Raw genomic sequence first — 12,115 nt, 5'->3', positions numbered from 1 at the left:
ACATTTTCTAGTGTTCTTGATTTTTAAAATCTTTAAATTTCCTTCTAAACAATTATTCTGTCTGCTTTCAAAAGCCTTTACTTCATTATTCATTATGGATAAGATAAAAGTCACTGTTATGGGGCAGGTTAAGCATCGCTATAGCGCAGGACCCAGTAAAAGAAGGAAATATGTTTGTGTTATTTCTGACCTGGCCAATAAAACAGAGCAGTGAAATGCATTATGCCCCATGGGCTGGCTTTTTGTACCAGCCCAGCAACTGGTGTCTCTGAGCCTCTGGTCCAGAGTTTCCTCAGTGGTCAAGTCTAGTCTGGTTGTGGAGGTAGGAGGGTGGGGCGGGCTGGAAGAGGTTCATTTGAGTGTTAGGGCACATTCCTTTTCTGTCATTGTGCAACTGATTCAACCAGTTAATCTGTGACATGCAAAGTTAGTGTCCAGCTCACAGCTGGTGCCCTATTCATGTTATTAACAGTTAGGGTCTTGTTACACAGCGCCTGAGAGCAGAGATCCTGGTTCATGGCTTGTTACACGTTGTTGCAAACTCAGTTGTTGAGATCTAGTTTGATCAACTGGCAGATCCTTCTGTTCCTTCTGTCCCCTTGATTCTCTGGGCAAAGCAGTAATGTCACAGGGTCTGCCAAACTTGGGGCAGCTGTTCTCTGCTCCAGACCATACTTTTTCCCCCTTAACCTAGGTATTTATTTATTTAGTTCTTTTTCTTTTTTTCCCCTCAGATCATACTTGAATCTTTTAAATCATAGTGTGACAGAAATTTCAGAAGAGCAAGAGTGGGAAGCTAAGGGTCTCACTGCCCTTTATCCTTTATCAGTTGCAGCAGTCAGACAGTGTTGAGATATCATCAGCCCTGTTTCCTGCCCTCTGTTGTAAGGAGGATGGCTCCAATCATTAGCAAAGGTCCTGGCCCCAGAGCGCATGCTGCTCTCTCAGCCTGGGAAGTGGGCAACACAGGGCTATTGCTTGCTGCCTGCAGTGGAATTCCTGTGGGACATGCTGGACTATTATTTCATCGTGTAAGAGTCTGGAGGCTGTGTTTGGCCTTTGATACCGTCTGTATTTCTGGAACTGTGGGCCCAGGGTAAAATAGAGTCACACTTCTGTGTACTTATCAAGGATAGGAAAGAGACAAGTTTTTCCCTAGTATATTTGTTTGCCCAGGATAGAAATTGTGTTGAAATTGAATTATCACTTCCTTTTGCCTTGTGTGGGTAACAAAGAGACAAGTTTCTGCCAGGCGTAATGGCTCACACCTGTAATCCCAGCACTTTGGGAGGCCGAGGCGGGTGGATCACCTGAGGCCGGAAGTTGGAGACCAGCCTGACCAACATGGAGAAACCCTGTCCCTACTAAAAATACAAAATTAGCCGGGCGTGGTGGCAGGTGCCTGTAATCCCAGCTACTCAGGAGGCTGAGGCAGGAGAATCGCTTGAACCCGAGAGGTGGAGGTTGCAGTGAGCCGAGATAATGCCATTGTATTCCAGCCTGGGCAACAAGAGCGAAACTCCATCTCAAAAAAAAAAAAAAAAAAAAAAAAGAGACAAGTTTCTCCCTAATCTATGCATGCCAAAAATGGCAAAGAAGAAGCAGGAAGCCTCCACAGACCTCTGTGAGGCCAGGGCAGATGTGTAACAGGCACCAGCACCTTGGTGGGTCACGGTTCTGCTCACCTGTTCCTGGGAGAAGGATAAACCCTTTTACTGGTGAGAACACTGAGACTCAGAGGTACTTGCCCTGATCGCCTATCTAGAAGGTGGCAGAAAGGGCCTTTGCATGCAAGCCTGTCTGAATCTGAAGCAGATCCTTTCCCATTGCAGTGGAGGTGTTCTTTCAGAACCAAAGAGTTCTTGTACTTCCTCCCCTACCTACCTATACAGGAGTGGGAGGCAGGGCCTGCCAGCCGCAGGGTGATCTTTGTGTCTCTTTTGGTGTAGAGCATAAGTGTACTTTACTGGGGGCAGAACAGAGCATGCCCTATTCCAACAGGACCACAAGTGTCAGGCAACTGAAGGCTGGGTGTATCTGCAGTCATCTCCATGCCGAGTCAGAGGATGAGTCTGAGAAAGCCTCATGATCTGTTGCAGCTGGCCAGGTTGGGTCATGTGGCTCCTTTGCTAGGAAGACTTTAAGGATAACCATGTCACTTCCTGGCTAGAGAGCAAGCACTCTCAGCAAAACCTGCACTAAAAGCAAAGCAGCTCATTGCTATTCTTAGAAAAACAAATTATGAATTTTAGTCCTGTTCATTTGATAGCCACAGGAGGCTAGCGAGAAAGGTCTCTTGTCGGGGGCTGGGGGGATGGGCAAACCTCAGATTCCCATGACTCTAGTCAGCCTCTCAGGGTTGCAGGAGCCTTTGCAACTCAAGGCCAAGGGTCTGGGAACTCTATCACGCGTGGCTGAGGTTTGCCGTCTTAGCATCAGGTGATCCGGGCTCTACAGTTATTTGTCGTGTAACCACAGGCAAGTTCAGGATCTCTCTGGGTCTCCATGTTGTCATTTGAAAAATGAGATGGCGTGGGGATGGTTGACTTCGCTAATGTCTGTTCCCCTTTCAGATCTTACATCTTTAAAATGTTTAATTTAAAGCACACCTCAAATATTGACATGTAAGAACAATAAATTACACCTTATGATTTTTGTTTTTCTCTGGGTTCATCTCTGAAATATGCTTGCTTGGCCAGGCGTGGTGGTTTGTGCCTCTAATTCTAGCACTTTGGGAGCCCAAGGCAGGAGGACTGCTTGAGCACAGGAGTTCAAGGCTGCAGTGAGCTATGATTATGCCACTGCACTCTAGTCTGTGTGACAGAGCAAGATCCTATATCTTAAAAAAAAAAAATCAAAAAAATGCTCAGGTATGAACAAATAATACTGAAGCTCTATTTCTGAGTATGCCACTGTCCTAGACCACTGGGAGATTGTACTCTGAAAACTCTTTAATTACATAACTTCTGTTTCTGCTGAAATTCTCTATGTTGTTGTCTACTTGTGTTTTACATTTTATTACAGAAAATTTGAAATGTAGCAAGAGAATTATGTAACAAACCCCTGTGGACCCATCAACCAGCTTCAATAATTATCCACATTTTGTCAGCATGTTTCATCTACCCCCTACTTCCACCCCATGCATAGTTTTAGTGAAGGGGAGTGCTGGAGTATTTGTCAGCAAATCTCAGACTTCATATCATTTCACTGTTAAATGCTTTAATTTGTGTCTCTAACAGAGAAGGCCCCCTTTTTATAAAATGTGACTACCATGCCATTATTACACCCACCGAATTAACAGTGACGAAGTTCTTTGAACTTTTAGTGAATTCAGGGTGGAAGTGGTATTGGGATGAAGAAGCTCTGGTCTAGATTTATCCCCTTTACCCAAAACAATGGGGGAATTCATTGAAGGGGATCTTGGGGCTTAAGCTGGCACTTGGCCCACCCCTTACAAGACTTTCAGAAAAAAAAAAAAAGGCTTTCAGAAAGCAAATTTGGGAAAGGCCTGTCTGTTCAGAACAATGGATATAACTAGCATTTGCTCAGCACCCTGTATGTACATCTCCATATGTATTATCTCCTTTAACCTCCACACCAAAAAGCTGAGAGTAGACCAAGACTCAGAGAGGACCTTCCCAAATATTACCTTCTGATTGGTCAACACTAGAATATCATAATGTTACCATGACCCCATGATGAATCAATAGGAAATTTCCCACCTAGCATCAGAGCACAGGTTGTTTGGTTCATGCCTTAATCTAACTAGATGTTTAACTCCTGTAGAAACAATAACCAGTTCATTCATTTTTTGTTATTGTTTTTGTTTTGTTTTGTTTTGTTTTGAGACAGGGTCTCCATCTGTTGTCCAGGCTGGAGTGCAGTGGCAAGTTATGGCTAACGACAGCCTCAAACTCCTAGACTCAAGAGATTCTCCTGCCTCAGCCTCCCAAGTAGCTGGGACCGCAGGCATACATCACCATGCTTGGCTAATTTTTAAATTTTTTGTGGAGACAAGATCTTACTCTGTTGACCAGGCTGGTCTCAAACTTCTGGCCTCAAGTAGTCCTTCCCCCTCGGCCTCAGTACCCAGCCACCAGTTTATTCTTTAAGATTCCCTTGGAAATAATTGAATGAAGATAATATCTTAGGCAGAGATAACATGAAAATGCCTTCCTCTCTTCAGCCTAGGTTGAAAGATTCCAGTTGGTCCTCCCCTCTCTCTAATTCCTTTTCCCCAAATGGAAATGAGGGCAAATCACAGGGCTTATAAGTCACTTTCTAGGGTTAGAGGAACTTTGTAGATTTGTGCTTGAAAGGATTGGATTTTTGCATTGGAAACCTATATAACTTATTATTCAGTTAGGAGAATCTTTAAATAGAAAAATGAAAAAGTGCCTTCTTATATACATTTAGCAGTAGGAAGAGGCCCCTTAAAGTATTCTGGAAGGGGGAAAAACAGGAATGGAGATAAGTAGGGGAGGAAGGAAGTGAGGTAGGGAGGAAAATAAAAATTAAAGAACCCTCATGAATCCCAGATTGATTTTATGACCTGTTTTGAAAGGAGCTCTAGTAACTTATGTTGTTTGTGTTTAAAATGTCCTTCTGCAGACCCAAAGGTGTAGGCAAATACCTGCCTTCGTAATGAGGTCATCCAGCAGGTTTTCTGTGAAGCTGCTGGAGCTTAAACTTCAGGGTTCTTTCCTTGTATTGGTCCTTCCCAAAGCCTTGGTAGGGGCTCTAGAAATGTGTTCCACGCTCAGATGCATAAGCTCCAAAGCACACAAATCCAGATACAGCCCTGGATCTCAGGAATCAAGTTCTCAAGGGAATGATGTGCCAGAACCGTCTCTTGATAAGTCCCAGATTTCCCAATAGTACAACTTGCCTTTGTTTCTTTTTAATTTCTTCTTGTAATTTGCACATGTTTAACTAACCCACTTTGTATTTCATTTGTGCAGATGAAATTATGCAGCAGGAAGTCAGGCCTCTGATGGCGGTGGAGATAATAGAACAACTTCACAGACAATTTGCCATTCTTTCAGGTAAGGGGCACATTCGTTTGCATTTCCAGATTTTGGTGGGAGGTCTTGATGGGAAGGTCCAGCCTCTTGAATCTTGAGGAATGTTATACTCAAATCTCACTCACCCCTTAGGCTTCACCCGGGACTAGAACAGGCTGAGGCCTATCCTGCCAGAAGAGGGTGGGATCTCATACATATTATTCCCTTTGCTGTTTGGTGCAATCTGATCTTTCCCAAAGGAGCACATTTCTTTGTGGTTGTAAATAACAGACCTGAAAAGATTTTGAGGAAAGAAAAAGAGACAATTACTGACATCAGCTGCCACCATGATGTTCTTCCAGTGTTCCTTTGGATGTTCTTCCAAGATTCAGCCTTACAAAGGTCTTAGTTCTAAGGGTTCCCGAGTGTTGCTGAGGTTGTTTGTTCTCTGGGAGATTTGTCTTTTATTCTTAGCTCATTTAAGGGATTTCCATCAAGCATTTGATTGGGAATGAAGAGAGGCTGTTCTGACTAAAAGTCTAGCATCTTTTGAGCCTAGACACAACCCTGAAAGGTTGTCATGACTTGAATACTGTTCTTTCTTATTCGCTCAGCCAAAGGTGACATGACTTTAATTACTAAAACTAGAAGTACACGCCAAACCCCAAATTGTGGTTAGACCCAACTTAGGAGAATGAAGTGGTGACATTAGATGTCCTTAGTATATAACATGGAGGGATAAAGTGGCAAGTTACTCTTTTCAACTTTTACATCCGTTCTGAAAAAAACAACAAAGCCATCTTAGTTACATCACAGAGAGAATATGTAGTTGGTGTGAATTTTATTCTACAACATGGGATATTAAAAAAAAAGTCACATCTCTTTCTTTTCTCCAAATCACATTTAATCTGCTCCAAGCTCCTCATCCCACTGATTTGAAGGAGATGTGAACTCAGTTATTATTGGGATATTTCTCCCCACCCCAGCATTGCCTCCTGGGTGACCACATCTTACACAATCCAGGACGTTCTGGGGGAATTCTCTGGTCTTTCCGCCATATCAGTCACTGCGCACATAGTCACTGAAAGCTCCATAAATACAGGGTCCTCCTTTTTCTTCTTTCTGTCTGTATTGCCAATGCTTAGATCAGAGACTGGAACATAAAAGGTGCTCAGTACAAAAATATCCAAGTCCCTGTGGTCTATTCTGCGAGGCTGGTGGTCTCCCTGCTCCCCAAATGCCTAGTTAGGCACCATTGGCCCCTGTGGGAGGACCTAACCAGCCTCCTGAAGGCGCAGTCTCATAGCTTCCCACTGTGAGTCTGGGCTTGCGCAAGACAAAAGGCAGAATGGGGTCTGTCCTCTGGGTTCCTGGAAACTGTTGCTGTGGCCCTACCACAGAAGGCCCCGAGACCACCATGCAGGTCAAGGTCTGGAATGGATGACAGGGTGGGCTGGGGTCAGGTAGATTCCTAGAGCCTTAGACTAAAGCTCTGAGGCCTCAATGCATGATTCTGGCTTATATAATTACACAATGGCTCATCTCAGGAATCAGTCTAGTGACAGATTAATTAATACATTTATGATCCACATTTATCTCCTTTGAGTATTATTGAGGCATTTCTTTCTGTTCTTATGACTTAGAGGCAATATAGAAAAAAACATGAACTGGTATCAGACAGCTCCAGATATGAATTTGGATTCTGTACTTACTAGCAGCATCACCTTGGGCAACATACTTCTCTAAACCTCAGTTTCCTCATCTGTATGATGGGGTTATTGTAACTTCTTTTTTTTTTTTTTTTTTTTTTGAGATGGAGTCTTGCTCTGTCATCCAGGCTGGCGTGCAATAGCACGATCTCAACTCACTGCAACCTCCACCTCCCAGGTTCAAGTGATTATCCTGCCTCAGCCTCCTGAGTAGCTGGGATTATAGGCACCCGCCATCATGCCCAGCTAATTTTTGTGTTTTTGTAGAGATGGGCTTTCACCATGTTGGCCAGGCTGGTCTCGAACTCCTGACCTCAGGTGATCCACCCGCCTCAGCCTCCTAAAGTGCTAGGATTACAGGCATGAGCCACCACACCCAGCCAGTAATTTTGAGGATTAAATGACATAATGTATGAAAAACACTTAGTATTGCAACTGCTGAATAAGTGTTTCTCTTTTTTTCTGATATCTTTTTATAGTTCTATAAAATGTTTATTTTGGGGTTCTATTACAAGTAAGATAATTTTTCTAAGGAACCAATGTCATGCTCACAATAAATATGGTATACAATGCCACCATTGAGTCAGGAATAGAGATAATTGTCACTCCCTAACGTAGAACAGAGAACTGTGGAAACACACACTGGGCGCAGAAGACACTTCTGCTTTAGGAAGGTACTTTAACCATAATAAAGATAACCCTTCATTTCTGAGTTCCTTTTGTCATTTAAGTTTGTCTTCTTTTTTTCTTTTCTTTTTTTTTTGAGACATGGTGTCGCTGTGTTGCCCAGGCTGGGGTGCAGTGGCACCGTCTTGGCTCACTGCAGCCTTGACCTCCCAGGCTCAAGTGATCCTCCTACCTCAGCCTCCTGAGTTAACTGAGACTACAGGCAGGCATTGGCGCACACCATCATGCCCAAAATTTTTAAATTTTTTGTAGAGATGGGGTTTTGCCATGTTGCCCAGGCTGGTCTGGAACTCCTGGGCTCAAACAGTCTTTCCATCTCAGTCTTCCAAAGTGCTGGGATTACAGGCGTGAGCCAGAGTGTCTGGCCCAAATTTGCCTTTCTTATGAAGCAGAAGCATGGATTCGCTGTGATAGTAATTACAGCCTTGCAAGTCTGCAAGAATAGCGGCAGCCGTGGGTCTCTCTGAGTCAGCACTTTGTTTGGAATCAGAGGCCTGCTTTTCATCTTTAACCATCTCTCTTTTTCTGGCAGAAACAGTAAGTGTCAGCAAGGAGGCTGTTGTGGGAGCCTGTATAGTTGTTGCTGTAAAACAGAAATCTCTCTAATTAGGTCTTTTCCCATGGCTGTGGTAGCCTAAGAGCTGCAGCCTCAGCCCCAACTCATAGCAGCTTCCTTTTCCTGATTCAGGCAAGAAAGGTAAAGATTTTCCCTACAAAATTTTCTACCAATTTCACTGATCTCTGGAAGGAGCCAGAGATCCTGTCAACCGGGAAGGCTGTGAAGGAGAGGATAGAGCCTTTTCCTCAATGCAGCCCTAGCTGCCTGGTCTGCTGAACTGTGCATGTGTTCCCACGGCTGGTAGAAGAGCAGAGGCTCATTACATGAAGCCTGACCCAGATTTGTGGCCCGATGGTTTGCGGCCTCTGGATGCGAAGCCTGTGAGCAGGGCCACCAGCGGGAATTGGATATTGACCAGGGCTGGGGCCTCTGGTAGCTCTGACGTTGGAAGACGCCTGCATGTTCACAGTGAACTTGGGATATTTCTAAATTCAGGGCTTAGCTAGGAAACGAGAGTATAAGCAGGTTAGTGTGGTGGAAACACTCTGGGCTTTGGACCCAGACAATTCTGGGTTCACATTCCAACACAACCAGTAGGTGGCTCCAAACCCCAGTTTTTCATCTGTAAGAAGAAAAGTTTCGCTCAGCATGGTATCTGACTACAAGGAAACTTAGCCTCTGAGACTTGTTGGTTTGTTTTTTAAATTGCATAACGAGGTCTGACGATAGAAACTCTTGGTATTGGATCAGTGGCTCAATGACATTAAGGCTGACATCTTTATGATTCTCTTGATGTTTTCTTCTTATTTGTCAACTCTTGATTCAAGGTGGCTGCTGCAATTCCAGACATCAGGTCAGTGTCCAAAGCAGGAAGAAGGAGAAGGAAAATGCTGGCTTCTTTGGTTCTGTTTGTAGAAACTCTTGGCTGCCTTCTGCTTATGTCTCATTCCAGAATTCTGTCACACAGCCATTCCCTGGCAGCAAGAGAATCTCAGAAGGCAAGCATTTAGCTTTCTAACTGCCACAGGAGACAGTGGTCAGGGAAAAGGGGATTGGGAGTGAATTAGCCATCAATCAACGTTTGCCACAGCTCCTTTCCTTTAATTATAAGGAATTGTCCTTTTATATTTATCTTGATGGTTGTTTCCCACTTGGAATTATTGTGAACTGAATCTCTCTCTTTCACTTTCTCTCCCTCTTTGCTCCCTTTCTCTGCCTGTCTCTTGTGGCAGCGTGAATCCTTTTGAAAGTAATTGATGAAGAAATCAACTGCTCAATACTCTTAGGCTTGTAGAGTCCCCAGTTTCCCCTCATACACACCAATGAAGCCCAGGTTTGGTGGAGGGTAGGGCTCCCAGGGGTGAGTGGGAGGCTCCTAACTGAAACAATGGAGAATGTCAAACCAAGGAAGAGATCGGAGCCCCAACTCCTAGCTTACATATGGAGCTAGTGACCTGAAACCTGGGAGGTGAGAACCAAGGGGCGACATCTAGAGCAGGACTGTTTAATAGAAATAAAGTGTGGCCCACACATGTACTTTAAAATTTTATGGTAACCATATTAAAAAGGTTAAAATAAACAGATACAATGAATTTTAATTATATATTTTAAATTTATCCATATCTAAAATAATATTTCCACATGTACTCGATATTCAACATTTTTGGGATTTTACCTTTTTTATTCTAAGTCTTTGAAATCTGTTTGTGTTTTATACTTACAGCATGTCTCAGTTTGGACTGGTTCCATTTCGAGTGCTTAATAATCACACGTGTCTAGTGGCTGTTGGATTCGGTAGTGCAGGTGACAGGGAAGGTTCTCAGTTATGTTTGACTGAATATCTCCTTTTTATAACAAATGATTTGTATTGCCCTCTGCCATCCTAACATGAACTTTATAGATACTATAACTTATATCTGCAAGGGTGGGCTCAACAACTACAACGAATAGACTCCAAAGAGTATAGAGCTCCAACTGTAACCACCCAAGGGGTTCACCTTGCCTGCTGCCCAGACAGAACCAGGGGAATTACAATAGAGAAAGAGTAATTCATGCAGAGCCGGTTGTGTGGGAGACTGGAGGTTTGTTATTACTCAAATCAGTCTCACCAAGCATTCAGGGAACAGAGTTTTTAAGGATAACTTGGTGGGTGGGGGGAAGCCAGTGAGCCAGGAGTGCTGATTGGCCAGAGATGAAATCACAGGGAGTCGGACCTGTCTTCTTGTGCTTAGTCAGTTCCTGGGTGGGGGCCACAGATCAGGTAAACCCATTTATTGATCTGGGAGGTGCCAGCTGATCCATCAAGTGCAGGGTCTGCAAAATATCTCAAGCACTGATCTTAGGAGCAGTTTAGGGAGGGTCAGGACCTTGCAGCCTCCAGCTGCCTGACTCCTAAACCATAATTTCTAATCTTGTGGCTAATATTAGTCCTACAAAGGCAATCTAATCCCCAGGCAAGATGGAGGTCTGCTTTAGGAAAGGGCTGTTACCATGTTTGTTTAAACTAAACTAAATTTCTCCCAAAGTTAGTTCAGCCTACGCCCAGGAATGAACAAGGACAGCTTGGATGTTAGAAGCAAGATGGAGTGGGTTAAGTTAGATCTCTTTCACTGTCTCAGTCATGATTTTGAAAAGGCCGTTTCAAAACACACATAACAGAAATTAAGTTCTTACTCTTTTACCAGTTCTGCATGTATGTTCCTGGTCAGCAGACAACTTTTCTCCATGTGGAGGTTCAGGAATGAAGGCTCCTTTGAGTTTCTGGTTCTTATTGTTGTTATGCATGTCTGGGGAGCAGACAGGCTAAGAGAACATGGAAGGAGCATAGTGCTTCTTAAAATTCTCAGCTCAGAGATAGCATACAGCACATTCCATTGACTTGAACTTGTCACAGTCATTTGAACAAACTTAACAGCAAGGGAAGCTGGGAAATGTAGTGTAGCTATGTGCCCAGAAAGGGAAAACTTAGGTGAACAGCCACACCTACCTATGCACATATTTTTAAAAATTAAAAAATAAAATATAAGGAACTGTAAAGGAGAAATCAAAGGAAACTAATTATAGTAAAGTAACATATCTTTCAATAGTATGTATTTCCACATGCATGTCTAGCTACATGAGAATAATGAAAGAGGTGCTTGCCCCTCAATTTGGAGTCACCAAAAATGTGATGGGTGCAAATGCTGGGATGTGGTGGGGTGATCAGATACCTGGAGTGACTTTATTAAGATTAAAAAAAAAAAAATTCTTGGCCGGGCATGGTGGCTTACGCCTGTAATCAATCCCAGCACTTTGGGAGGCCGAGGTGGGCGGATCACCTGAGGTCGGGAGTTAAGAGACCAGCCTGACCAACATGGAGAAACCCCATCGCTACTAAAAATACAAAATTAGCCGGGTGTGGTGGTGCATACCTGTAATCTCAGCTACTTGGGAGGCTGAGGCAGGAGAATCACTTGAACCCAAGAGGCGGAGGTTGTGGTGAGCCGAGATCGTGCCATTGCACTCCAGCCTTGGCAACAAGAGTGAAACTCCGTCTCAATAAATAAATAAATAAATAAATATAAAAATTCTTTATGATTATTTGTAAAAACAGAGTCTAGGTTCAGAGCATTTTAAATGGATTTTTCACTTAAATTAAGCCTCTGGTAAGACATTTGGAAGTCACGTAGCATGTGGGGCAATTCTTTGTTTTATTATGGAGAATGGGTCATTTAGTATCCTAGGCCCTGAGATTTCCAAAGTGCTTCCCAGGGAATGGTTCTGCCATTTCCCCAGTTAAAACCTTGTGTGGAGGAGAAAGGGAAAATAGATACTGGAAGGCAAAGAGCAGTAGGAAGATGCTTTGCACCCTTCCCCATCATTGGTCTTTGCCATCTTCCTGTAGGATTTCCCGTATCCTCAATTCACCTGTGCATGAAGCCTTCATGCCAGCTATCACCAGGGCCCTTTCAGCAATCACCTTATGTACCCCAAGCACTTAATGTTTTCTGCACTAAAACTAGTTGTCTTTCACTTAATGAAAAGGTACAAAATCATAGTAGGAGGAGTAAAGTTTATTTTAAGTTATCATTTTACTTAGTACCAAATAATTTGGGGTTGTTTGTATTCCTTGCATTCAAGGAATGCATTGGACTTTGGAATAATCATTCTTTCTTCCT

At 43.4% G+C, this 12,115-nt stretch overlaps 1 protein-coding gene across 2 annotated transcripts in view; it reads left to right on the top strand.

Annotated features, from left to right (window-relative positions):
* The window catches only part of MCF2L2 (MCF.2 cell line derived transforming sequence-like 2), a 251,590-nt gene that overhangs the window by 35,957 nt on the left and 203,518 nt on the right, over positions 1–12,115 (top strand). For both annotated transcript variants that reach the window (XM_004038073.5, XM_055381960.2), the window contains exon 2: positions 4,962–5,045. In XM_004038073.5, coding sequence (XP_004038121.4) covers positions 4,962–5,045 — 84 coding nt within the window. The remainder of the gene's footprint in view (positions 1–4,961; positions 5,046–12,115) is intronic.

This window comes from Gorilla gorilla, chromosome 2, assembly GCF_029281585.2.
Source record: "Gorilla gorilla gorilla isolate KB3781 chromosome 2, NHGRI_mGorGor1-v2.1_pri, whole genome shotgun sequence".
Classification (NCBI taxonomy): Eukaryota; Metazoa; Chordata; class Mammalia; order Primates; family Hominidae; genus Gorilla; species Gorilla gorilla.
The sequence above is the reverse complement of the archived record's forward strand: the minus strand, read 5'-3'. Positions and strand labels throughout refer to the sequence as shown.